Source organism: Phascolarctos cinereus, unplaced genomic scaffold (genome assembly GCF_003287225.1).
Source record: "Phascolarctos cinereus isolate Bilbo 61053 unplaced genomic scaffold, phaCin_HiC Scaffold_5;HRSCAF=322, whole genome shotgun sequence".
NCBI classification, from domain to species: Eukaryota; Metazoa; Chordata; class Mammalia; order Diprotodontia; family Phascolarctidae; genus Phascolarctos; species Phascolarctos cinereus.
The window spans coordinates 116499178-116526475 of record NW_027555958.1 but is presented as its reverse complement, the minus strand read 5'-3'; the positions used below and the strand labels follow the sequence as shown (position 1 = coordinate 116526475).

The following is a 27298-nucleotide window of genomic DNA, read 5'->3' as shown; positions in this document are numbered from 1 at the left end:
CACCTTTCATTTATAAGATAAAAACTTACCAAATATCCATTGTGAAATCAACTATACTTATTTGATCATTCCAGTCTCCAAACAATTATATGATTTTTCATTTTGTGAGTTTTGTCCTCTTAAATCTTAAAACTATTAAATGCAAATAAACTTAGGAACCACAGTGACCAGCAGCTCTAGCCATTCTAAAGTTTTCAAAGATCTTCACTTTAACAGTTGGTGCTTTCAACTATGTTTCTATATAATTAAAGTTTTGGCAGCTTTTACTAAAGAAAATCTACCTCTCTGCCTCTTCAAGTCATCAAATTCTTTTCATTCAAAAGAGGGCATCATTCTACAACCATCATTAGATGATTTGAGCTTTTATATTTATGCCACAGTTCCTTTTTTTTAACCTTTTACAACTAAACTGTTCACAACCTATCTTAAAGCTGTTTACTTATGCACAAATGTTAGCAATTTTTATTAAACAGAACTCATTTTCCTACTCCTTTTATGTACTATATTGCTTATCTTTCAATAAGATAATGCTTCACATCCTTTGCCAATTAATTTAAATATTTTTTCTTTTTAAAAAAATTATTCTGAACTTAAACACTAAAAAAGAGCATTTTGACATTTATAACAGAACATAAAAAGAGGATTCTATAGGAAACCATAATCTCCATTTCATATCACTTGATATTTTCTAAGGTATGTAATAAATTACTTTCAAAACTGCCCTGCTTCTCTGTGCACTTTTTAAAATGTTACAATGGCCCTCTTTTTTTGCACCACAATTGCTAACTCCCCAAACTCAATTGAAAATGAAGAGAAAGAAAGAAAACAAACCCTTCTTAACAAATAGGCATAGTCAAGGAACTGATTGCTATAGACATCATGTCCAAAAATGTACATTTCTAACTCTTCTGTCCATCATCACTCCATAAAGAGGTGGGTAACATGTTTCATCATAAGTCTTCTGGAAATATTGTTGGTCATACCTTTGATTAGTCCTGAAGTCTTTTGAAGTTTTTTTTCTTTACAATGTTGTATATGGTCTTTATATAAATTATTTTCCTGGTTCTGCTTACTTTACTCTGCATCAATCTATACTACCTAGGATTTTCTGAAATCATCTTTTTTCATAATTTCTTATGGCACAAAAATATTCCATTATATGCATCTGCCATAGAGCACTTGGGGTAGTTAGGTTATCTCATTCTTAGTACTAGGATCTTATGCTGATTGGCACCACACTGGTTTCTGTTGAGTACCTACTGTCATTCCCTGGGACCTATGATTGCTATTAAAGAGTGAAACCATCACATTCTTTTACTTAAACCTTCTTATTCCTTTACAGCACCCAAGCAACACACCTCTTTCTTTCTTATTGGAATAGGCTTCTCAAGTGAATGTGATTTAGTGAAATCATCAGAGCTCTCAGAATGAGAGAGGAAAGAAGTTCTTGATTCATCTTTATTAAGTCCTAAAAGTTTTGCTTTTGTCTTGAACTCTTTACTTCTCTTTGATTTATCTTTATTGACACATATATTTGCCTGGAACTTGATCCTAGAATTCTAAAGCTTCATTAAAAAGGCAGCACAGTGCAGTGTGCTCCCTCCTAATTGTCCTATTCCTCTTGCTCGAATTATGATCAAAATCCAATTTATTTTCTAACTTATTTTTTATTAGGGCAGTGGATAGAACTTTGGGCTTGGAATCAGAAAGATCTGTGTTCAAATCTGTCCTTAGACATTTTCTAGCTTTGTTACCCTGGGCAAGTCATTAACCTCTTTTTGCCTTAATTTCCTCAACTGTAAAATGGTAGTAATAACAGCATATATAGCTCAGGGTTGTTGGGAATATCAATTGAGAGAATATTTGTAAAGCACTTAGCATAGTGCCTGGCACATAGTAGATGCTTAATAAATGTCTTTTTTTTTTAAGATAAACTGTTCTTTAGTCTGGGAATTTGCTATTCCCCAAATATACTTTTCACTTTTCTACCTACATCCATTTGATCATTCTATTCTTTCTACTTAAGATGCTCTTCTGCCCCACCTTTATTCTACCTATCTAATTTTTATACATTCTTTGTGATTTAGCTCAAATGCGATTTCCTTCCTAAAGTCTTCTCTGACCTTCTAGAAGTAATGGCTCCACCCTTTTACTAACTTAGCACTTTGTAGCACTCACTGTATTTTTAGTCTACATAGTACTATAATTATTTGTGTAGGTGTCTATAAACTCTTTGATGGATAATATTGTCTTACATGTATCCTCCGTGATGTATATAGCACAATGCTTCACACATAATAGGTATTCAATAAATAATTATTTGATGAATAATCATGGCCTTCTGAACCCTGAGTATACAGTGTTTCACTATGTAATGAGAAAGTAGTCCAGAAACAGCAAGAGTCATGATAATTTCCAATAGCATTTTTGGTAGTGCTATGATGGCACAGTTATCATGTAATAATGTACATCACAGTTACCTGTATAAAAAAAATGCAAAGTAGCCCTCAGTCCCAAGAGGGCAAAATAATCCCCTTCTGCTTCTTCAGTGAGATTGGCAGAATAGGAGAAAGTAACAGAAAGTACTAAAAATCATGAATTTTAACAGAGCAATTGGTATTTTAAATAGGAGATACCTGTCCAATGATCAATGAGTGAAGGTTTGGAGGAAATAAATTACATTAGTCTTGGCATTTTCACTTTAAATAAAACCAGAAGAATGAAGTTGTGACTAAAAGGAAGGGATGATTTATACTCTTGAAGAAGGTAAATAGAGGAGCTGGAAAAGTTGGTTTTATTGGGAGCTCCAAGGCAACAAAAAACTTCATTTCATAGGACATTTGGTTGTATTGTACTACTATGTTTGTGATAAGTATTTATAAAAAGGCTACCATGAAAATAATTTCAGTTTATGCACCAACATCTGCTACATAAGATGCAGAGGCAGAGAAACTCAACAAAGAATTCAATAAGATCCTCCAAATTAAATCAGTATATACTTTAATATGCCTATATATCATGAATATGTTCTTCAAGAAAAGAATGAATAGGCATCAGGAATGATAAGAGAGGAGAATCATTCCTGAATCAGCTCTTTGTATGCAGTTAGATCACTAACTTCTTAGAGCAAAGATCAAAATTAATACAAATAAAAAAGAATGAATAAAAATAAAAAAATATAGTTTGCAATAGAAACTAATCTTGATCTATTCAAGCAAGTTATTGATTGTGGAACATGGGATGTGAATAGAAAAAATATATAGAAACATATTATAAAAATTTTATAGGAAGTTCAGCTGACAAATCAACTGTACTATTGCCAGGAGACCACAAGAGCCTAACAGTTTTTTAGTCAGCAAATGTTTTATTTATTCTCCAAGTGAAGAGATAAAGGCTTATAGATCTGGGGGTAGAAAGAACCTGGAAGATTATCTTTTAAAAATGCATTATATCCATATATGGTCCAACAAAAGAAAATTCCACACTGACCATTACTGAAAATGTATGTGTCTCTGCATTCTAAATTCATCACCTCTCTGGCAGGAGGAAAGTGATGGGTTTTATCTTTAATCCTCTAGTTTATCATTCCATTGACCAGAGTTCTAAAGTATTTCAAAGTTGTGTTTCTATACAATACATTGTACAAATTGTGCTAACTTTGCTCTTTATCAGTTTATAGAGGCCTCTGCAGTTTGGCCTGTAACTGTCCATCTCATTATTTTTTATGGCACAATAATATTTGTTATACTCATATACCATAATTTATTTGGCCATTCCTCAATAGAACAGTCCCTTAGTTTCCAATTTTAACTACTATGAAAAAAGCTGCTATAAGTAGTTTTTACCTATATACGCTTTTCTTCTTTCTTTCATCTCCTTGGAGGTATAGTTTTAATAATGGTGTAGCTGAATAAAAGAGTATTTACAATTTAGTAACTTTGTGGGGCATAGTTCTACATAGCTTTCCAAAATGGCTGGACCAATTCAAAGCTCCACCAGCAGAGTACATCAGTGTACCTGTTTTCCCAGAGACCCTTCCAATATCTGTCACTTTTTTTCTTTTATCATCTTTCTGTGTCTGATAGGTGTGAGTTCCTTTAATTTGCATATCTCTAATTATTTAGTCAATTACAGCATTTTTTCATATGGTTGTTGAGAGCTTATATTTTTTCTGTCTTTGAATACTGCCTGTTTATATATCTTTCTCTATTTATCTATTGGGGAATGGCTCTTAGTTTTGTAAGTTTGCATCAACTTCTAGTATATCTTGGTTATGAGACCTTTATCAGAAAAACTTTCTGCAAAGATTTTTTTTTCCTGGTTACCCATTTCCCTTCTAATTTTAACTAATTTAACAGATGAGGAAACTGAGGCCAAGGAAGGTTAAGTGACTTGCCCTAGAACACAGTTGGCAAGTATCAGGAATAAGACTTCAACCTAGGTCCTCTGACTTCAGAATCAGGGCTCTTTACATTGTACCAGACTGCCTCCCAAAGGTCAAAAATGACTTAGAATATGAACTCATTGGTAAAAATCTTATGGAGAAGATTGGTAGCAGATTGTGAGTAATGTTTTCTCATAAATAAAAGAGAAACAGTGGAAGGTAAAACCTTGATTAGAGCTTGATTGGAGATACAAAAAAGTATTGAAGAATTGATTCAGTTAATCCATGTTGGATTAACAAAGGCATTATTCTTTATAATTTAAAGCTATAAGGGAGAAAGCATTTCAAGCTCATACACAAAATCTTCGCACCATGAAAAAAAAAGCTCTTTCTTGAATTAGAGCAAGGCTGAAATTGTATAACCTTTGGACATGACAAAATTTAAATGAAGGTGCACAAAGTTATCTGGAAAAGGGTGGTACAAAGTTAGGAGATTGATGAAGTTATAGTGAGAAGACACAATGACCATGTCATGATTAGAACATTCAGAGAACAAATATTACCAGTTGAACAGGTGCTTTCCATTATTCTACCTAAAGATAGCAAAGTTTCTCATGGGAAAGAAAATTTCTCCTACCCATAATGTCTTCAGATTAGCAAAATCTCCTCATACCTAGTCTACCTATAGGCCTTTGAAGTAATGACAAACTCTATAGAAGCATAAGCTAAGATAGGCCTAAAATCATGATTCTAGATAACCAAAATCACTCCAAGGTCATTTAAATATGAAAATGAGAGGAAGGAAAAAAAATAGAAGAAAAATGGTAAAGATTAGTAAAGATCTTTATGAAAAATAAAACTTTTCAAAGCATGAAGGACAATTGTTATGATACTAGAATTTAAACATCACATTCCCCAAAGTGCTTATAAAAGAGATACAAATGTTGTTAGAGAGAATAAAGTTGGGGAAAGTGACTGGATTATAACAAGTATACATGTGCAAGAGATAACATTATTGTGAGAGCAACAGAAAAGGTATCTGAAAGAAGAGAAGATACCAAAGGCATGGTGAAAAAAATCTCCTTATTAAGTGAAAAAGGTAACCCAACCAAACATTCTATCTTATATATCTACTTTTCCATCTATACAAAATGTTTGTGAGAATCATCTATACATATGCCAAGGGCATGCTTAATTCAAGTACAGAGTAGAGGACAGGCAGACTTTCTCAAGGGATATTCCACAGTAGACCCTACTTTTACTATCATATAATTGAATGAAAGATTTAGAGAAGACAAGATTCCACTGTACTTTTTTTTGTTGTTAATTATTTTTTAAAGCATTTGGTGGAGTAAAATGCTGCCTTAAATACACTCTTTCTAACAAGATAATTTCCCTTCATATATCAAAATTATGTAAAATTCCTTGAAAGAGATAATGATAGCAATAACCTTGTTTGACCATCCTCCAATCATCAATACCAAATGAGTCATGAGACCATAAATAACAAAAGTATTTTCCACTGACTTGGAGGAGAGCCTGCCCAAAGTCTATGATGAAGAAGGATTCCCTTTGATATTATTCTGGTTGTATCAAAGCTTGGAATATTGTAGGACTTTCTGGAAGACCTTGATAACCAATCAAAAGAATTTGACCTGGCCTTCCTTATAATAAAAAAAAAAAGAAGCGAATGTCTTTTGTCCAGATTATGACTTATAGTTAGACAACATATAGAACTACATGATACAAGGAATGAGCTGGGAGTGCCAGTAAACACTCAGGGCATATTCTCCTTGGCCTTTCCCTTGATGGTCCATGTTCTATGATCCCATAGATGTTTCTTTTAGTGGCATTATCTTTGTGTCTTATCTTCCTAATAGACTAAAATATCCATGTGGTAAAGGATACTAGTATATGTAACCTCTGCATGCTCCCCTCGTCCCTAATTTGTACAGAGTAGGCACTTAACAAATGTTGATTGAATATTTGCTGAGTGAATAAGTGATTGATCTGTTAATATGACCCATACATTTTGGCAATGATGTTAGACACAGGAGTTGGCTTGGTGCATTTCCCGTGGAGTGAGAGTCATAAAATGACTTTCAGTGATGTGATAATGTTGTTTCTTTCCTATGTAATAAAATGCAAAAACAAAGCTCCTGGCTGTGATATTATACCTAAATGTATTTTTTTTAATCAGGCTATACAATTGGGGTTGAAAATGTGCTGACCCCTGAGGTGCGAGACTTTTGGGAGAAACTTGCAAGTTGTGTGGCTACTCAGGAAGAAGGCGGTCATGTTGATATCTTTGTCCCTCTGGCAGCATCAGGTCAGCCTTTGCCAAGCTTTAATTAGAATACAGCAGTCCCAGCCCCATTTTACAATTATAATTTATGAAATTAGCACTAGGCAGAGCCATAATTAGCAATTTCTTTCACCTGGGGCAAAAACAGGTGACCTAAGAAACAATGGTAAGGGGTGAAAGTACAGTGATAGAAAGAGACAGATGGTCCAACCACGTGTGGTTGTGTTGGGAAAAGGAGGTCCTCATTTCTCCCAGAGAGTCAGACTGTGGTATCCTAGAGATTTGTTGAGGGGAAACAGGGATAGAAGAGGCCAGCCCTTGAAGAGGAGGTTATGGCAACAAAAGTCTGAGTGTAGCTCTTTGAGCCAGTGGAGGATCATGGGTGACCAGGTTGGTAGTCACTGCATGGAGAATGCCCCTCCCTCACTCCCATTGGTTTCCTGGAACAAAGACTCTAGAATGAGGTCAAGTCATTACTCACTGAACATTTTCTCTTCCTCCTTATAAAGCTAATGCTGAGTTATTTGAATTGTAGAGAGGGATGAGACCAAATAGAAAAATATTGTTCTTAGTAATGACTGAGAGAAAGCAAAAATTTGTAGGCTACAAAGAAGCCTCATGTATATTTGCCTTCTTCTACTCACTGAATCATATAATTTCCCCAGCAGAGGTGTGAAGTAGGAGAGGATGTTGATAAAAGCCCAAGTGGCACTTTGCCTATCCTCTCTCTATGAAGTTTACACAATCCTCCCTGCCCACCCCCACAGAACTCTCACCAGTATTGCCATAGAGACTATATCCTAGACTTGGATTGAACCAAAATGGGCTTGAAGTCCAAGGGGGAAAATTAAAAAAAAACATTCAATGGAGAAAAATGAAGAACGGATGGAACAGGTAATTTACTCCTACACAGAAAAGGGAATACTAAGCAGTAAAGAACCATAGAATGATTAGAACACAGTACAGTAAATTATCCCTGGTGGTACATTGGTTGGAAGGCTCATATTTAAGCCTTATTGGGGTATAAACTTTTTGCAAGATTGCTAATTAGCTAATTGACCTTTCACCTCCACTTAGCATGATGCAGTCAAACACCAAGTGGGCTGATTTTCCCAGGGGTCTGATCAATGATGCAAGTACTTTCCTTGTCAGAAGCCCAAACCTGCCAGTGCTACTTTATTGAAACTGCCCTGGTAAACACTGTCCTTGCCTTTTGCACTTGGAGGCCTTCCAGGACCTTTTGATGTTCACAAGGTCAGTGATAGAGGAAAGGAAATATAAAAGGAGGAGAAAGCAACCAGGGGTCTTTGGTACAAACTTGGCTAATTGAATCCATGACTTACTTGGAGACTAGGGTCCCAGAAGAATCTGGCCTGGCCATTAGGCTGAGGTAGGGAAAAATTCTCCCTTTCTCCACTCCCTTCCTTCAAGCACATCTTGTCTTCTCAAAAGCCTTGTCCAAAGAGACTCATGAACTGGAAGCAGCATCTTCTTCTACCGTATGTGAAGCACATCATTAGCTTTTCTAGCATAGAAACCAATGGGAAAGGGAGTGGGAAGGACAATGAATCTACTGATACATAACATATTTTCAGATACTCCAAGGGCAGGGGAAAGCTGTTCAATGCAGATCAGCAATGACCTACAAAGGTAGAATATTTACAATAATTCAGGCCAGATGTACTGAAAGCTAAGCATCAGCCCTAAAATAAACATAGTACATTCTGTCTATTAATTCTATTCAGTTTTTGTTTGTTTTCTTGGGGGAAGCCTTTACTTTATTAGCTGCAACTAGATGCACTTTTTTTCCTCACAGAGTAATTAGAGAAGAAATACAAAGTCCTGACATAACTTTTGTGAATGTGGGTGTAGTCTATCCATATTTTGCTTGACCAATAGAATTTTATCAGACTTATTTAACTTTTAGAAATCATTTTCTGGACTGACAGAAAGTCTTATGAATTGAAAAAAAATGTTCTCTTCCTGAGAACAAAGAGATGAAAGCTGTGAGCCTGACTAAAAGGACACTTAGACTAAAGAAAGGAGTGAGGGAGTCCACCTTCATAGCTGCTGGTTCTGTGTAATAAATGCAACCATTTAGAGCATTGATTAGTAGAGCAGTAATAGAAAGAGTGAAAATTAAATGTCTTAAGCTATGTGATTGTAATTACCTCAATTTCAAAGACAATTATACCCTGGGGAAGGAAACATATAGTAAGCTGTGACCACTGATTGTACTCAATCCTACTGCTTGCTTCTGACTTAAATTGACCAGTTTGGATTTTGTGACACTAAATCCAACTTAGATTAGGCCATTTTAAATGTCTAATATCTATATCTAGTCTGAAAATAAATCTACTTCAATTTCCCAAAATTTAAAAAGTGAGGAAAAAGTGAGGAAAACATATTTTGACTTACTAAAGCAGAAACAGAAATGGAGTGTTTGTGTTCAGCCCTTAAGGATAACTCTGTGAAAGCTTTTGGTCTCGGCTTCCTAAGTTGGATTGAGAAAGAAAACTATTAATGGACTTGGCCTGATCTCGCTGTACTTTTTCAGTAATATTTAATTGTTCCCTGGCAGAGGCTGTAAACTAATAGAAGTACTTCTGACTTTGCAGAGGCAGGCACTGAAGTCCTTTCCCAGCTGTCTCAGTTGACTGGAACAATGTTTAGCTCCCCCACAGGGATAGCAACTGGATCCTACCAACACAGTAAGTATGGATGAGGGACTGATTCCTCACCCACCTCACCCAAGTCCCCCTTTGGAAAAATCTCAAAATACAGCAGTCACAGAGAAAGAACAGATGTATACCTTAAATGGCAACTAGCTACTGCTGATATAAATGACTTTAATTTAGCCCTTCATTAAAGGAATACTATCCCTTTTCTGTACTGGGAGAAGGTTCATGCAGCCAGGAGGCTCTTGAAGTCAGGAAGACTCAAGCTCTAGCAGTGTGGCTTGCAAAGCCTTACCGAGTCCATTGAGGAGTTGTGTCTGGCCTGAAGTCACACAGTCAGTATGTGTTAGATGTGGGATTTGAAACCGGGTCTATCCATTATACCATGCTGTCTTTTTCCATTTGGGTTTAACCAAAAATAAATGGGCCTTAAGTTTGTTTGATGTTGAAATCACAGGTCATTTTAATTCAATATATCGATCTTATCAAACTATCCCTGGTTAAACCCTGTTTGATGAGACATCAGTAGAATTCAAGGCATTGCTATTAGCATTACATGGACACTATGATTTCTAGTATGGATAGTATTATTTTCTTCCTCTGATAGAATATTATATCAAAAAACCAGGGCATAAATACAACAACCAGGGTTGGTTTGGGGGGAGTAACATAGCTAGTAAGCATCTGAAGTCAGATTTGAACTCAGGCCCCATCTGACTCCAGGGCTGGTACACTATCTACTATGCAACCTAGCTGCCACAGGATTGTTTGTTGTTTTTTTTTAAAGGTAGATAAGGGAGCAACTAGGTGGCACAATGGATAGAGCTCCAGCCTTGGAGTCAAAAAGACATGAGTTCAAATGTGACCTCAGACACTTGGCACCTACTAGCTATGTGACCCTGGGCAAGTCACTTAACCCCGATTACCTCACCAAAAAAAACAAAAAATTAAAAAAATTAAAAATAATAACAATAAAAAGGTAGATAAGGCATACCCACACACCCTCCCCAGAGAGAAAAGAATACAAGCCTCTTAAAAGAGGGGGTCATTTTATTTTTCCACATGTATTTCCTATAGCTGGTGCACTGCTCTGCCATACCAAATATGAAGCCCTTTTTGTATGTTAACATCAAGAAATGTCTGACTGGTTTGATTTGATTATCCTAGATGAAGTCTTTCCAGAACATTCATCATTATCAAGGAACACTATTCAAAGTGTTGGCCGGACTTGGGGTTAGGGGGTTAGTTCAAATTCTGCCTCAGTTATGTACAGCCCATGTGACCCTGGGCAAGTTAACCTTTCCTAGCCCAAATTTCCTCATCAGTTAAATGAGATAATGCCAGAATTATTGTGAGGCTCAAATGAGATCATATATGCGAAGTGCTCAGCAAAACTTAAAGCGTTGTATGAATTACCAGCAACGTAAGAAAGTATAAGGTAACGTTTATGCTTGTACTATAACAGATATGATTCAAGATAAATCAAAGACCAAGCCAAAAAGAAATGTGCCATATTCTCATATTGAATTATAGGACCAAGAGAATCCATATCTAGATGCCCAATTGACTATGACTAAATCTCCTGATAAGAATATAATTTTTTAATCCTGTTGCTTTATGTCAAAGTGTGAGGTATCGTGGTCCGGTGGAAAGAGTTTCAGTATAGGGGGAAGCTAGGTGGCGCAGTGGATAGAGCACTGGCCCTGAAGTCTGGAAGACCTGAGTTCAAATCCGGCCTCAGACACATAATACTTACTAGCTGTGTGACCCTGGGCAAGTCACTTAACCCCATTGCCCAACAACAACAATAAAGAGTTTCAGTCTCTTGTCTGTACTGAATGAACTGTTGGATACATTTGTCAGCAAAAATCTCCATCCCTAAAATCACCCTGCCCCCCTTACCTATCCCCACCTTTTGTCTGGGAGCCTCCAAAGCCATATTACATTCAGGGCAAGGACAATGGTTGCCCTCTCACAAGACTTTCTGCATTTGGAAGAGGGAAGCTGCCATCTAGACCAGAAAAGTTAGCTAGGAGGTCATCTCTGGTCAAGGGCACTGGAGCAGAGTATTACAAGCCCCCTCCCCATTCTCTGTTCCTTTGGATGGCTCCGCAGGCATAGCTGTTCATCGGCCACTCTGGACCTCTCTGGGCCTCGTCCCTCATCTGTAAAATAGGGGACTGAGTTAGGTGACCTTTAAGGTCTCTGAATGTGACCCTGATGAAGAGAACAGATAGGCATGTAGGACATCTCTGATTTCACCCTTGAATATCAGCCAGTCGGTCTTTCTGTCATTTCGCTCATAAAGCAGACATCAGTATAAACTGTGTTTGTCTGTCCTTTAACAAGAGATTGAATTGTCCCTTCTGTACTCCATGTCATTGAAAATAAGAGGAGAAAATAATGTCAGTTCTTAGTGATTGGCTGGGACAGAAGCAAGGAACTTCCCCACCTTCCATTTACTTCTGTGACCACAAGCTCCAGACATGGCACAGCTTCACGGAATTCCTGGAAGAGACCCTGAAATCAGTCCGGAAACAGCTGAAGCCTCATTTTGAGGAGCTGCAGAAGAACATCAGCGGCAAGATTCTTGGTAAGGTTTCTCCCTGCTTTTGTTGCAGATTTGCTACAAAATATGTTGTTATGTGAGTAGGATGATTTTTTTTTAAATAAGAAAGCAAGAAAAGTATTTTGTAAATGAAGTAGATCAGATTAGAAAGAATCTTAAGTAAAAATGAATTCTTCAGCCTCCTTAGTGTCACCTAATCCCTTATATCTTTTATCTCCCTTACAGATATTCTCAGGTAATATGTGTTGAGATCTTGTGTGTTTTCTGTAATAGTGAAGCTAGTATCTGCTCTGAAATTCTGCCATAACGTGATCCCTCATTTTGTAACTCAATGGGACAATGATGTGCGGTAGAGTATCCTCTAGGAATGGAGAACATTGCTGTATGCTAGGCACTGTATGGAGATTTAAAGAAAATAGATAGGGACCCTGCACTCCTAGAATGTGTGTTCTAAAAGGGCAAACATAACAAATGAACATGAAAGACACAGAAGAAGAACAGGTGAGACCATGTGAAAATTATAAAACTAAAAGAATGGGATAGAACTTTATTAATAGTGTGCTCTATCTTCATAATATTCATAAATTGCTAATTCATAAATGCTGAGTGATCAAGGTAGGTATAATTTTGAATTATAGATATTCTGATTGCTTACTGTCTCAGGGAGGGGTCAGGCAAGGGAAGAAGGGATAGAATTTGGAACTCAGAACTTTAAATAAAATGTTAAAAAATTGGAAACAAAAGAATTTATGGATATTAATGGGGAGGGTGGGTTTTAAGCAGAGTCATATCAGAGTATAAAGAGAAAATTTTAGAGCTTAGACATCATCTAGTCTAACCTCCTCATTTTGCAGATAAGGAAATTGATAAGCTCTGAAGTCCTTCTTCAATTTTGAGATTCTATGATTCTGAAACACAGCACCTAGGTGGTACTGTAGTGCACAGAGCACTGAGCCTGGAGTCAGGAAGACCTGAGTTCAAATTCAGCCTCAGGCCTGTACTAGCTGTGTGACCCAGGGAAAGTCACTTAATCTCTGTCTGCCTCAGTTTCCTCAACTGTAAAATAGGGATAATAATAGCATCTATCCCCCAGGGTTGTTATGAGGATCAAATGAGAAAATGTTTGTAAGGCCCTTAGCACAGTGCCTGACACAGTGAGCATTATATAAATGTTGTTATTAGTATTATTATTATATAAGTCATTTGATATCTAACAATGACTTAGTAACAGATCTGAAATCCAAGTCTCCAGCTTCAGGATCAGTTTGCTTACCTTCCCCCATACTTCTAAAAAGGGAGGAATTCACTGTGGAAGATATAGAAAACTAAAGGCCTCTGAGGCCTAGTATAAGGAACCTGGTGAAACAATGGATTCTCATCTGAAAAGCAATACAGTGGAGAACTTAAGAGAACAGCTTTGATGCAGATGGTAGAGATTTGACAGAAAGAGAATTGACAACCTCTTCAGGTTACTTAGTAAGGAAATATTTTGACCAAAATTACAGTTAAGGAAAACTGCTTGCTTCTGGGTGCAGCAAAGTCTCTAGCATAGTTGTACCCTCTACTTTTCCTGCTCTGCCCTTCCATATTTTATCTGTTACTGCCTCTTTTGAATCCTGACTTTTTATCTTGGAGAGTTCCCATCTAGCCAAAATTATTGACTAGTAAATAGATTCCTGAAATTAATTTCCCCCTCTCTTTTACACGAGTCAATTGCAATCAGGATGTCATGGGCCAAGGATTCTTAACATGTGGTCCATGAACTTTTTTGAGGGGAGGAGTCGGGTGGGGGTTGGCAAGGCAGTTCGGGTTAAGTGACTTACCCAGAGTCACACAGTTAGTAAGTGTTTTGTGTCTGAAGCCCAATTTGAACTCAGGTCCTCCTAACTGTAGGGCCAGTGCTCTATCTACTGCGCCACCTACCTGCCCTAGGTTCATGAACTTTGTGTTTAATTTTAGTAACTTATATCAATATAATTGTTTTCCTTTATATTTTAATTTATACACTTAAAAACATTGTTCTGAGGATAGGCCTCTATCACATACACACCCCATTAAGAACCACTCTGACGACTAAAGATTTCTTTCTATTTCATAAATATGAGACCCAGATGTGAGTAGGACAAGGGTAAGAATATAAAAGAACAATTAAAACCTGAGCCAAGTAGAAACTTAAGCCTCCAGGACTGAAGTTCCTTTTTAAGGACTGCTCAAGGAAACCCTTCAGCTGTGATGGCAGGAGCTATTACAAGCTTAACCACATCTTCCCTGAATCTGTCCTTTTGCTTCCTAGAAAAGCAATGATTCATCTCTCATCAATCCACCTTATGGTCCAAGAGCCCTGTATTTGATCAGGCTCCATTTCTACCATCACAACTCTTATCCCTTAATCACTTTTCTTTTGTCCTCCCACCATGTTTGTCCTATATGCTATTTCTGCACAAATCATTTTGACCAAGCACCATTCAGATCATACCAACCCCTGATGAAGTTATTTTAATTCACTCTCCAATTGTGGACTTTGAGGTCCAGCACCATCTGGCATTATCTTACTTCACTGAATTCATCCTCCAGTGTAGTCCCATGATTAATTTTTATGGATAAAACCTCTCAGAAAAAACGAATATTTACAAGCTTCACTGGTTCTATTTTGAATCTTATTTTCTTTCTCCACTTTGAACTTCATCTGGGGCACCCCAAGCTTTTTCTTTCACCTAAACAACAACTTTTTCATCATTGACTCTCTCTTCAAGGCAACCCTTTCCCTGACTTCTCCAAAGTAGCTTAAACTGAGCTCCTCAAAGTTCCAGTTTTCCTTTGCTCTTCCCTTCCTCAACTCCTTTCTACTGTGTACTTTACACTCCACTTGTCTACTTAGAAAATGTGTACAAGCATTGTGACAGATTTATGTGTGTGTATGTCCTTAACTTATCTTTCCAATAAGTGTTTTACATCCTGGCTCCTCCCTTCCTATTGATTTTAAATTGTTCAAAGGCAGGGGCATATCCCACTTCCTCTCTGTCCACAGCGCTGCTTTACAAATAGGTATTCAATAATTTTTTTTAAATGAAAATGATGGTACAAAATAGATGTGACATTGTATTGTGGTCTGTCTCGCATCTAGAATACCAGAGAAGAGTTGGAAGTGAAACTTTTTAACAGAAATAACGTCTCATACCAGGAAGAGAAAATGCTGTTCATACTCTGAAAATGAGAAGTAGTGGGAATAGTTCTGGAAATTAAATTCAGTTCATTAAATATAGTAAACCATTTGTATGTATGCATAGATACATAACATTTACATATATAAAACTACATACATATGCTTTGCTTTTTAAAGCAAAGCAACATGTAGTTATTAAGGACATTATTTTTCTTTTTAAAAAACAAGGATGTCTATGACATTTTATTTGATTTTTTAAAATGTTTCTTATGCACAAATATGTAGGGAAAAATAGAAGGGTTTTGGCCATGTCTCAGAATCAAAATGTAGGTTACTGATTTGTTTTCCTGTACCTGCTTTTCCTTCCCCTTCTTTCTCCTCCAAAACCTTACACGTTTCATTTTGTATTGACTTGTTGAGAATGGGTATTTTTGATATATTGCCAGAGTTGGTTGTCCTCATTTTTCTTTTGGTTCTGTAATGTGATGCATAATAGTATTTGTGTCTATGTATCTTGGTTTTTGTGCGTTCTTTCTCTCCATGAAAACGAGAGCTCTCAAGTTACAGTTAGTCGCCTGCCTCCTTTTGCACATGTTTCATTTAACCAGTTTTTTTTTTTTAAGATCCATTCCTGTAGGTGCACAGGGACCTTCACCAAAAATCGGCTTGTGGTTATTGGTTGCCATTGGTTGCTGCTGGTTGTTGTGGTTGTGGGTTGTTCAGCCGTTTCCAACTCTTGGCGACCCCATTTGAGTTTTTCTTGGCAAAGATTCTGAAGTGGTTTGCCATTTCCTTCTCTGGCTCAGATGAAGAACTGAGGTAAACAGGGTTAAGTGACTTGCTGAGAGTCACACAGCTAGTAAATATCTGAAGCCCCAGAGCTCTATCCACTATGCCTTAAAATCCAGTTACGCCATTTAAGTAGCTAATGTGGTTTATGATCTTTTACCTTGCAGGGCGGTTTATGTTTGATTCTCTGAGCCTTGCTAATGTTCTGGCCAATCAAGAAACAGCTCAGGTCCTAGCTGACGGATTGATTGAGCTGTCAAAGGAGAAATCAGTTAAGTGCTTATTGGAAGAAAATGAACATCTACAATCAAATGGAAACAAAAACACTAACTGAAAAATGTTTGAACCAAGCTTTTTAAAAATGGTTGTTACTGTAGCATCCCTTTGAGGTCACTTCCCTTATTCCCACTGACACTGGTGAGCTGGGTTCCCAGGAAGCAGATGACTACTTCCCCCTTCAGGGTTTTAGGGGGATGGGAGTTTTCTCAGATTGTCATTCATGAGCCCCTGAACCCTAAATGCTTAATCCTGATTCTGAGCCCCAACTTGCATGCTTCCAAAAGGTAATCAGTTAGCTTCAACTAACTTTTAGAAAGGTGTACCTTGCTTAGCAGGTATAGCAAGCACAGTTGTTACAAAAACAATACCCCCACGCCGAGGGCACAGTCTTTCCTTGCACGCGCACACACACACACACACACACACACACACACACACACACACACAGAAGATCCCTGGGGAGAGGAGGGTTAGTAGTAGTACCAAGATAGACACATGTGGCAAGGGGGTAGCTTACAACTTCTGATCACCAGGAGTCCTTTTCTTGCTTTGCAGAGAACTTTCTTAGGATCTGGCTGGGATCCCAGGATTAGTGCCTTTCTGGAGACTCATATTTTCTCTACGCCAAGACACTCCCTGAAGCTGCCTTTCCTCAGTGTGTTTACTGGGTCTCCCACCTATGAATTCAGACACTGTTGTCATCCACTATTACTTCAGGAAAAGGGCTCCTGGAGAAGATGGGAACTCCAGCCGTTCCGATTTTTCAAAGTTCAGAAGGTCATCATGTAGTCACTAGAGAGGAAGGAGAGGAGGGAAATTCACTAGCCCTGAACTTGCTTGCTGTTTTTACACATAACCCAAAGTGTGTGACTGATTCTCTTGACCAATCAAAAGAGGTTTCCTTTCCTCCAATGGTCCAAAGACTCAATGATTTTTTCAAAATGATTAAGGACTTATTCACACCTAGTTTTCTTTTGATTGATTGATTCAATCAACATGTCTGGACCTTCACTGATTACCCTTAAAATAAAATATGGCTTTGTCATCCTCTGAGATGTTTTGTCATCTTGTGAGGGCAATGACTAAAAAGTTTTGAATCCTTCCCTACAAGTAAGCTTATCCTAAATTCCTTAAGTAGCATAATCATTGATATAATGAACTTTTTTCTGTCTTGCCCTTGATTCTAATCAGAAGTGCCTTTTATTTTTTTTAGAAGAGAGGTAAATGCAGTAGCTTTGCAGCCTTTATTGGAGAATAAAGAGAATATAGGAGAAACTGAGTAATGATTGAAACTAGAGAAGAAAAGAAACATAAAGAGAAAAGAGTTTAGGGGGAAGGAAAGCTAAGGCTCTGGTAACTGGAAAAGGAAAGCAAAACAAAAAGAAAGGAACTAAGTAAGTAGGTGTTGAGTGTTAGGAAGGAAGAGAATGTTTTAAATCCCATCAGATGCAGTATAGAAAGAAGTGTCTTGTAGTGAGGCCTATTTGAATGTCAGAAGTGTCAAGGGGAGTCCAAATTTCAGGAAACATCAAAGAAAATAAAAAGGCTGAGAGGCAAATGAAGTGGTAGGCTCTAAATTTTGAGTTAGTAAAGAGAATGAGTGGAGAAGAGGGAAGGTATTCATGTTTCCATGCTATATTTAGTTCCCTTAGATTTTTCAGGAAATAGTTCCTATAGAGGCAGTATGACATAATCAATAGGAGTTTGCCTGTGGATCCTGCAGACTCAGCTTCAAGTCATACTGATGACATGCTAAACTGGGTACCCCGGGCACCTGGCAATTCCTCAGTGCCCCAAACAACTCTCTAAGACTACTAGTTACAATGAAGCAACCAGGGCTATAAGTGTAAGAAGTTCAGATAACGATGAATTAGAGGTCCAAAACCCAAACAAAAATGAATTCTCAAACACTTCCTTTCCATAATAGTAATTTAACTCTACAAGTCCATGGGTTATTTTAACTTTTTCCTTGTTATTTACTTAACTCTTATCTGCTTCGATTTCAGCTAGAGCTTGGATAGGATACTAATTTATTTTTTAAATAGGTGACAGATTTCTTGGATAGACTAATAGAAATCTCTCAAAATTGCTTTTTTGGTGCCGTATTGTGCTGAACCTGTGAAAATGCAGTTGGGAATGATTTATTAGTCTTTCAAAACAGAGCCATAAATAGCTTATCTAGCATTCTATCAACTAGAACCCTATTAACTGTCACTTCTGGGCTTTGCTGCTACGGCAATAATTTATGTTCATAATAATGACCCAGAGGCATTGCTGTACTACCAAGGAAAATTATGTTCAGAATAATTTTAAAGTAAAGTGCACTTCATTGCCTTTGAATTCTTTAACCATAGGTAATTGGGTAATGGCATATTTCCATGGCTTCCAGCCTGTTCTTGCCATGATCCTAAACTAGACAACTGTAGCACGTTGAGGCAGGTTAACATATAAATGGAAACCGAAATAGGGAGTCCTAAGCCACTTGTTTCACCCCAACTCTACTCTCCTTGGAGACTGAGCAAGAATACCTGTATGAAGTATATGTAATTGGTGGGAAAAGGGCTGGACCTGGACACAGCCTTTCCTTCAGAGGCTCCTCCCTAGAAAAACCTTCCTGTTCTTCCCCGCCTCCCCCATAAAGAACGACAAGTGTGTCCTTTTTCTGGAAATGCTTTGATACTTTTCTATAGGCCCCAAGTTACCCTAAGTTGTGTCATGACCTGAACTTAGAAAACAATGATATAGCTGGTACTTCTATTAAAGGGAACACACTATTTCCTGACCTAGCTGAATAACAACCTTTACTATCATTGTTTTCTAAAGATATTTTATTGCACTACACAAAAAGCCAAGAAAAAAAGTCTTCCCTTGCCTTGTATTTTTTATATGTAACAAAGAATTCTGGATGATGAATGTTTTAAACAAGGATTTCTTTCTGGGTGTTTTCTCCCCCCAGGAAAATCCACTAGAATATCTGTCATATTTTCTGCTGAAGAAATCTAGCAAAAAGAACAAAGAATTTGATGGAAATTTTATCTCGACAAAATGTGATACAACAACTCTCAGTTTATTAACAAAGGTAAAGCTGTTTCTGTCCTTTCAACTGCAGGTCTGTTCTGAAGAGACAGACACTGGAGGAGGATGTAATTCCCATGCTTTTCTCTGTAAAGGAAGGCACTCATAGATAATTAATTCATACTTCATTACTTTGGTGGATTTGTGATCTCATTGATGTGGGATTTTTCTCCAAGGGCGCATATTACAAACCATCTGTACTTTTTATCCGGTGAGATTCTTGTCTCCTATAAATTCTCAGTGTCCTCCCATAAATCCTCCACAGTTGGAGCGGAGTAGAGTGTCTACCCAAGCTGCTAGGGACCTTCCTCTAAGTCTTTGAATATTCTGTCTGTGCCAACAACCCTGGGTGTGCCCATTTGTCACCCCTACATAACCAGCCCGCCTCCTATTCTAATCATGCATTTCCTGGATGATGTTGTTGACTCTACTTTCTATGTGTAATTGTGCTTAGAGATTTACAAAGTGATTTGTTCAGGACAAACCTATGAAATAAGTATTGCAAGTATTACTATTCCAGGATGAAATATTAGGAAACTGAGACTAACAGATTACGTGGCATAGCAAGTACGATTACAAAACTAGAATGGAGGCCTTCTGACATTCGGACTAAGTTTCCCCGTCTAATAAACAAGGGCCTGCCTGGCCTCTGAGGTCCCTTCCAGCTCTAGACCTATGATCCTACTACATCCTGCTGCTGCCCAGTGACCATGATAACACTTGGCATGTTTTCAGAAATGCCATTTCTCCTAAGAGCTCAAATCACATTCTCTAACTGGGAGATTCTAAAGAAGTGAAATGTGCTTGAGCTGTCATAAGTTATGAACAGTATTCATCCCACCAGAAATCTGCCATCCAAAAATCTACCATCCATTCGTTCCACCCCCAGTTCGTTATTTATTTAGTTTTAACATTCTTTTCTTTTTAAATTTTGAGTTTCAGATTTTCTCTCTCTCTGCCTGCCACCACTCCCCTACCTACCCATAGAGAAGGCAAATAATATTATATTAATTATACATATGAAATCATGCAAAATATATTTCCATATTAGCCATATCATAAAAAAATGAAAGAGAGAAAACCATATTTCAATTTGTTTTCAGAGTTGGTAAGATCTCTTTCTAGAAGTGTGAATATCATTTTTTCATCATGAGTCCTTTGGAGATGTCTTGGATCATTGTATTGATCAGAGTGGCCAAGTCTTTCACAGTTGACCCTCATGACAACATTGCTATTCCTACACACAGTGGTCTTCACTTGGCATCAGTTCATATAATTCTTGCTGTGTTTTTCTGAAACCACCTCCACTCATCATTTCTTACAGCACAATAGTACTCCATCATAATTATATGCCACATCTTGTTCAGTCATTCCCCAATTGATGAATATCCCTTCAATTTCCATGCTTTTGCCACCTCAAAAATATTTTTGTACATAAAGATGCTTTTCCTTTTTTTATATACATATACATAGGAGTACAGACCTAGTAGTGGTATTGATCATCGTTTCATAGCCGACGGGAATAGTACCAGATCGTTTTCCAGAATGGTTGGACGAGTTCACTACTTCACCAACAATTCATTAATGTACTTATTTTCTCCCATCCCCTCCAGCATTTGTCATCTCTGATATGTGTGAGGTGGTTCCTCAAAGTTGTTTTAATTTGCCTTAATCTAATCAATAGTGATATAGACCATTTTTTCATATGACTATACACAGCTTTGCTTTCTTCTGAAAACTGCCTGTTCATATCCTTTAACCATTTACTAATTGGGGATTGTTCTTATTTTTATAAATTTGATTCAGTTCCCCACATATTTGAAAATATGTTTCCTCTAGAAAAGAAAAACTTGCTGTAAAATTTATTGATATTACTTGATTGTCTATGGTACCTTTTAGCAAAACGTGTTTCCTTGATGATCTCTTTTACTTAGGTCTGGTTTTGCTTTTGCTTTGTCTGAGATCATGATTGCTTTGTTGTTGTTATTGTTGTTGTTATTCAGTTGTATGTGACTCTTTGTGACCTCCTTTGGGGTTTTCTTGGACAATTCCTAGAGTGGTTTGTCATTTCCTGCTCCAGATAATTTTGCAGATGAGGAACTGAAGCAAATGGATTAAGTGACATGCTCAGGGTCACACAGCTAGTAAGTGAGGCCAGATATGAACTCAAGAAGATGAGTCTTCCGACCTCAGACCTGGCCCTGTATCCACTGCTCCACTATCAGGCTTGCTCCCCCTGCCTTTTTTCACTTCAGCTAAAGCATAGCAGATTCTGCTCCAGCCCCTTATTTTTTAGCTGTCTGTGTCTTTCTGTTTCAAGGGTGTCTCTTATACACAATATATGGTTGGAGTGTAGTTTCTAATCCATCCTCCTACATGCTTTTGTTTTATGGGTTAGCTTATCCAATTCACAATCACTGTTATGATTACTGTTTATTTCCTTCCATCCAATTTTCTTCTGTTTACTTCTCTTTTTCTCTCTGTCTCTCTCTCTGTCTCTCTGTCTCTGTCTCTCTCTCTCTCTGTCTCTCTCTCTCTCTCTCTCTCTCTCTCTCTCTCGCCTGTCCCTCCTCAAAAGTCTGTTTTGCTTCTGACCACCACCTCCCCTAATCCCCTTTTACCATTCCCCCTCACCCCCCTTCCTACTCCATATCTCTTATTCCCTTCCCCTCCTGTAGATAGATTTCTATACCCAACTGGGTGTATTTGTATCCATTCTTCCCTTTTTAGGGTCAAACGAGATAATATTTGTAAAAAGCAGTTAGCACATTTCTTGGCACCTAGTGGGCAGTATATAAATGCTTATTCCCTTACCGCTAATAAATTTTTTAAAAGGTTCTGCAGTTAAATTCCCAGAAGAAAAAGAATTAATCAACTTAACAGTAGTGTCAAGTGGTATTCATTCTCTCTGTATTTTCAGTAAAAATTTAATTGTTGCATGTCAACTACTAGGTGCTACTAGTAGTCAAAGCTTTTTACAAGGCTTAGAGGGGAAATGTCTTTAAAAAAAAAAACCAAACTTATAATACCTTGTTATTTGGAAAGGCTTATATTTTTGCAGATGAAATTTGTGACCTCCTTTAATTAATGACCTAAGCCTCTGGGTAACCACTATAAGAAGATATTTTTACCCTTGGGCTTACAGAAACACAGACTATCAGAGGTGGAAAGGATCTATCTCATAGGACTTATTGTCCAACCCATACCTGGTAAAGAATCCCCTTTAAAGTATATCTGACAAGCCTTTGCTTAAAGACTTCTGATGATAGCTCTGACTGTTAGGGAGATTTTTTTTTTGCATCAAACCTATATCTATCTCTGTAACTTCTACTCATTTCACAAGGATATACTGGTAAACATTCAACAACGAGCTCTTCAGAAAAAAAAATACACACAATACACTTTTATGTTTATTAACATTTTCTCTGATACTTTCTTAAGTCTAGACAATCAAAAAATCAATCAGTGAAGCCTTGCTTTGTGATGTCTGCTGCTTTCTGAAGTATAAGTACTCACACTGAGAATTTAACAATATTCTCGCTCTTATGAGCTGGCTCTCACACACCTCTGCCATTATTCCTAGTTATGCCCACTGGGATCAAACAGCACAAGTCTATTCCCTTTTCCAAAGGGCCGCCCTCAGCACAGATGTCTGGGGCCCTCCACTGGAAGGCTCCCTCCAAGTTGACATTAGCAGCAAAGGGGCACAGTGGATAGAGCTCCAGACCTGGAGTCAGGAAGACTTGAATTCAAATCCAACCTCGATTACGAGGTATGACACTCTGGGCAAGTCACTTAACCTCTATTTGCCTCATCAGTAAAATGGGGATGAGAATAGTACCAACCTCCCAGGGTGGTTGTGAGGATCAATGAAATAATAATTATGAAGTGGTTAACACAGTGCCCAGAACATAATAAATACCTTATAAATGTTAGCTACTACTATTATTATTATTAGCCATTTTCTCCTCCAAACCAAATCTCAAGTGAAGTGATGGTAATCAATGTTTTCTTTTAAAAATTATGTTGACTAGAGGCAGCTAAGTGGTACAGTAGTTAGAGCACCGGCCCTAGAGTCAAGAGGACCTGAGCTCAAATCCGGTCTCAGACCAGATACTTGACACTTTCTAGCTGTGTGACCCTGGGCAAGTCACTTAACTCCAATTGCCTCACCAAAAACAAAACAAAAACAAACAACAACAAATTTAAACAATGGTGTTGACTACTCTTTCTTAATATAATATCACTCCCGGAGGATTCCCTCAATAAAACTCTTCCTTGTGACAAAGAAATACAGGTAAGCAAAATATGTCAGTACTTTGGCCCTCATTCTTTTCATATAACACATAAAGGACAGAAGAATGCCTTACAATTAGTCCTCTGAAGTCGTAAACCAGTGTTGTTTCGAGCAGCAGCGGGCTATGCCTTTGAACACTCCAAGGAGATTTATTCCATCATAATCACCCACTGATGCTCTAAAACAAAGGTTTGGAGCTCAAAAAATGCTATATTGTTAAAAAGCAGGATTTCCTGGTGTTCGGCTACCTTAATGTGCCTGTGACAGCCAAAGGCGTATTAAACTCCCTAATGCTGAGGATTTCTTTTGACCTTTTACCAAATTAGTCAAACATATGGTAGGTTTTCATTTGTTTGCCCATGACTTTATATCTCTGATTCATGGGATCTCAGGAGCCTTTTGGACAAAACCAGGCAGCACCACAGCCTATTGACCAAGAAGAGCTTTGGCAGCTAGCTGTTGGTTTTCCTCTGATATTCCAAGGGGGTGTACAGAAGAAAATGGGAAGCATTTGCCAAGTGATTTTTTAAAAATATACATTTAGGTCTGCCACCACTTTGTAAAAACTACTGTTCTTAACAGCAGTGGGAACATATATATCCTGCTGAGATAAGTGTTTTAAAGACCTTTCTGGGAGTGTCAGGAAATGTTCTAAAACTAAAGGAGTGAAGTGGAAAGGATTCATCTGCCTAACCAGAGGATAATTGTCAAAACAGTGACTCTCATTCTGACAGTTACCCCTGGATACTGGTCATGTGTACACCACACATTGCACCTAAATAAGGGCAATAGTTTCCACTGAGCCACTAATCAGAAAAATCTTTCTGTCACATACCATGGAGCAGGAGTGTGACTGTCCCCCTAATACTAGCAACAATAACAGACATATCGCCAAAAACTGTGAGACATGCCTGGATAGCTGGAAGATATCTTCTACCTTATCATTTCCATGGAGGTTGGAAAGTTTGTTTACAGAAACCCCACGATGGCCAAACACGACTGAAGGCGGCCGAGCCAAACTCATGCAAACCTTTCATGTTTTTCTTCTAAATGGGCTCATTTCACTGCCAGTGTTACTTCTACTGTGTTCAGTAATAGCAAAAATCTAGTGTCATGTTTAGTTGGCATTCCAAGTTTAACACAACCTCCAGACTGTATCAACTTAAATGTCTTGTGTAAATGAAGAAGTCTGACTTCCCAGAAGCAGTCTCAACCTCAGACCAACATCACAGAAACAAAGACAGATACACCAAAAAATGCAACTGGTCAACCAGAAATGAAACAAAGCATAGTCATGCTAATTAATGTTATAGTGTATTTATTCATTCATTCGTTGGTTCCTTTGTTTGCTTACTTAGGCATGATGCTTGAGGTGAGGGCCAGCCTATATATAGAGAGAATTTATACAGAAAAAAAATTTAGGTCACCCTATACAATAGGATGACAAATACTAGACACCATTACATTGTTCTTCTAGAGCTTCTAAATCTATCAGAGCCACAGGGATGTATCAGTATAGGTGTGGTTAACCTTTTGCCCAGACCAGGTGAGGTTATGTTTCATATGGTAGCTTTAAGCCCTTATAGTGGGAAGAGAGAAGAATATAGAGTCAGATGACCTGGATTTGATTTCCAGATCTTCTAGTTCCTACCTGTGTGTCCTTGGGCAAGTTCTTTCATCTGGACCTCAGTTCTTCATCTGTATATTAAGGAGATGGGCCTAGACAGCCTCTTGAGATTCATTCAAGTTCTAAATTTTGGATTCTGAGTCTAAACTTTGGCATATGTTTTACTTATTAGGGTTATTAGAAGTTACTCTGACTGTGCCATGAGCAATTGAATCCATGTTCATTGTTGTGGAAAATTGAGTAAGGAAGAAGTTCTGTTGAGATGGTAGGTCTGTAGGGACATTTTTGTCTAATCCAGACCAAATCTCTCTGTCCTGGCCATCATTATTACCCGTGAGAAACAATCATATAGGGCAGCACCAAGTAGGGACGGCAAATGAAATAATTGAATCCCCAGACCACAGTTTTAAACTGTGTGGCTTAGCTGAGGATGGCTGGGAAATGCCAAGTCTGGATAGATTAGCCAGCTATAAGAAATGAGAGGCACTTTTTTTGGCAAAGATTTCAGGTACAATTCCACTATGTGCAATTCCACCCACCATCCACCACCAAAAATAACAACAACAAATCAAGGGAAGTTAAAGAAAACAATATACTTGACATGATTCTATGAAGAGACAGGAGGGATACAGGTAATTGCATTGGATATAACAAACTATTTTCATTAGAAGATAAAAGAGGACGCATTGTATGTCTTGGAAATGAGATCTACCATAATCCTCTTTGTTCTTTGTTTGGTCATAAACTTCTCTTATCCATAGATCTGACAGGTTAACTTTTTTCTTGTTTGTCTCATTCATTTATGATGTGACCTTTTATATCTAGGTCACCTATAGATTTGGAGCATATCTTTGTATTCAAGTATGAGTTGTTTGATAAAATGTAATTTCTATACTGCTGTCCAATTTTCCCAGCAGTTTTAGTCAAATAAGTTCTTATTCCAGTAGTTGGGGTCTTTGTTTTTATTAAATTTTATTTAAATTTAAGTTATTAAATTTTTATCAAAATTAAATTTATCAATTAAAAAAAGAAGATAAAAGAAATAAGACTTTATCAAGTTTCCTGAGATTTTCCCTTCCTGAGTCTTAAAAGTAAGGAGACAAATTTGCCCTTAGCTGGTAAGTAGGGACCAGTCAGAGTTGAGATTGAGGGCTATAATCAAAGGATGAGTATGATCCCCTCAGGCTATCGATCTGGCTAGCAGCTGTGTGATTCTGTCAGGCTTTGCTGATGGGAGAGAATGGAATTCCATGTTAGTCTGAATCTTCTCAAGCTTAAGATGGTAAAAGTTGGATGGGTGTTTTAACATATAAAATAATTTAATGGAGCATGGAGCCAAGGGATTTTACTAAAGAACCTATACTTATTTTTGTACAAATTTTATTTACTGACCTAGATTTTTTCATACAATTAATGAAACAGTGGACAAATCCATATTTTCCTCTGCTGAAAATCATTTGTCATGTGTCCAACATATGATGGTGGGGAAACAGAAGAAACATGACAATCACTGTCCCCAAACAATAAAGTGTTCATTCAATTTCTAGGAAAGAAATATGAAAAAAAATCATTCTCAGGACAAAAAGACTAGTGAAGATGATTTAAAACTCGAGGTGCTCATTAATTTGGTAAGTGTGTTTCCCATTTGCCACTGTGACCACTCCTGTCAGCTTTTTTACTCCATCTTCTGAAGTTTTTTTTTTTGCATGAAAGTTTTCTTCCCTAAAAGTAAACAAAAATGACCTAACCAAATTAGATAGATGGTAGCAGACACTTTTTTTTTCCTTCTTTGAAATGATGGTTATATTAGCTCTGCAAAATCTGAACCATGAAAGAAATAGGCCAGGGAGGGATGCCGGTTTATCCAGTTATGAACATGGTCAAGGAGTCAGTCCTCTTATTTTCTTTTTCACATTATGTTGACACATAACTTAAAGAACTGGCACTACAGTAATAAATGGGTCTTGTTTTTAATTTGTTCATTAACAAATTTCTTGTTCTAAGTCAGAGAGTAAATGCATGGAAATCATTGTAACTTCCAAATGAGTTAATATATGGTAAGCCTTAAAGCTCTCTATAAATGTGATTATTATTATTATCACTCTAATCATTATTGTTACTTCAATTCTTGT

General features: G+C 37.5%; 1 protein-coding gene across 3 annotated transcripts in view; it reads left to right on the top strand.

The window, feature by feature from the left end:
- ECT2L (epithelial cell transforming 2 like) overlaps nucleotides 1-27298 on the top strand; it is a 97082-nt gene that overhangs the window by 49270 nt on the left and 20514 nt on the right. For all 3 annotated transcript variants that reach the window (XM_078155105.1, XM_078155106.1, XM_020973734.2), the window contains exons 8-13: nucleotides 6585-6713; nucleotides 9308-9400; nucleotides 11778-11960; nucleotides 16056-16159; nucleotides 19124-19246; nucleotides 26714-26794. In XM_078155105.1, coding sequence (XP_078011231.1) covers nucleotides 6585-6713; nucleotides 9308-9400; nucleotides 11778-11960; nucleotides 16056-16159; nucleotides 19124-19246; nucleotides 26714-26794 — 713 coding nt within the window. The remainder of the gene's footprint in view (nucleotides 1-6584; nucleotides 6714-9307; nucleotides 9401-11777; nucleotides 11961-16055; nucleotides 16160-19123; nucleotides 19247-26713; nucleotides 26795-27298) is intronic.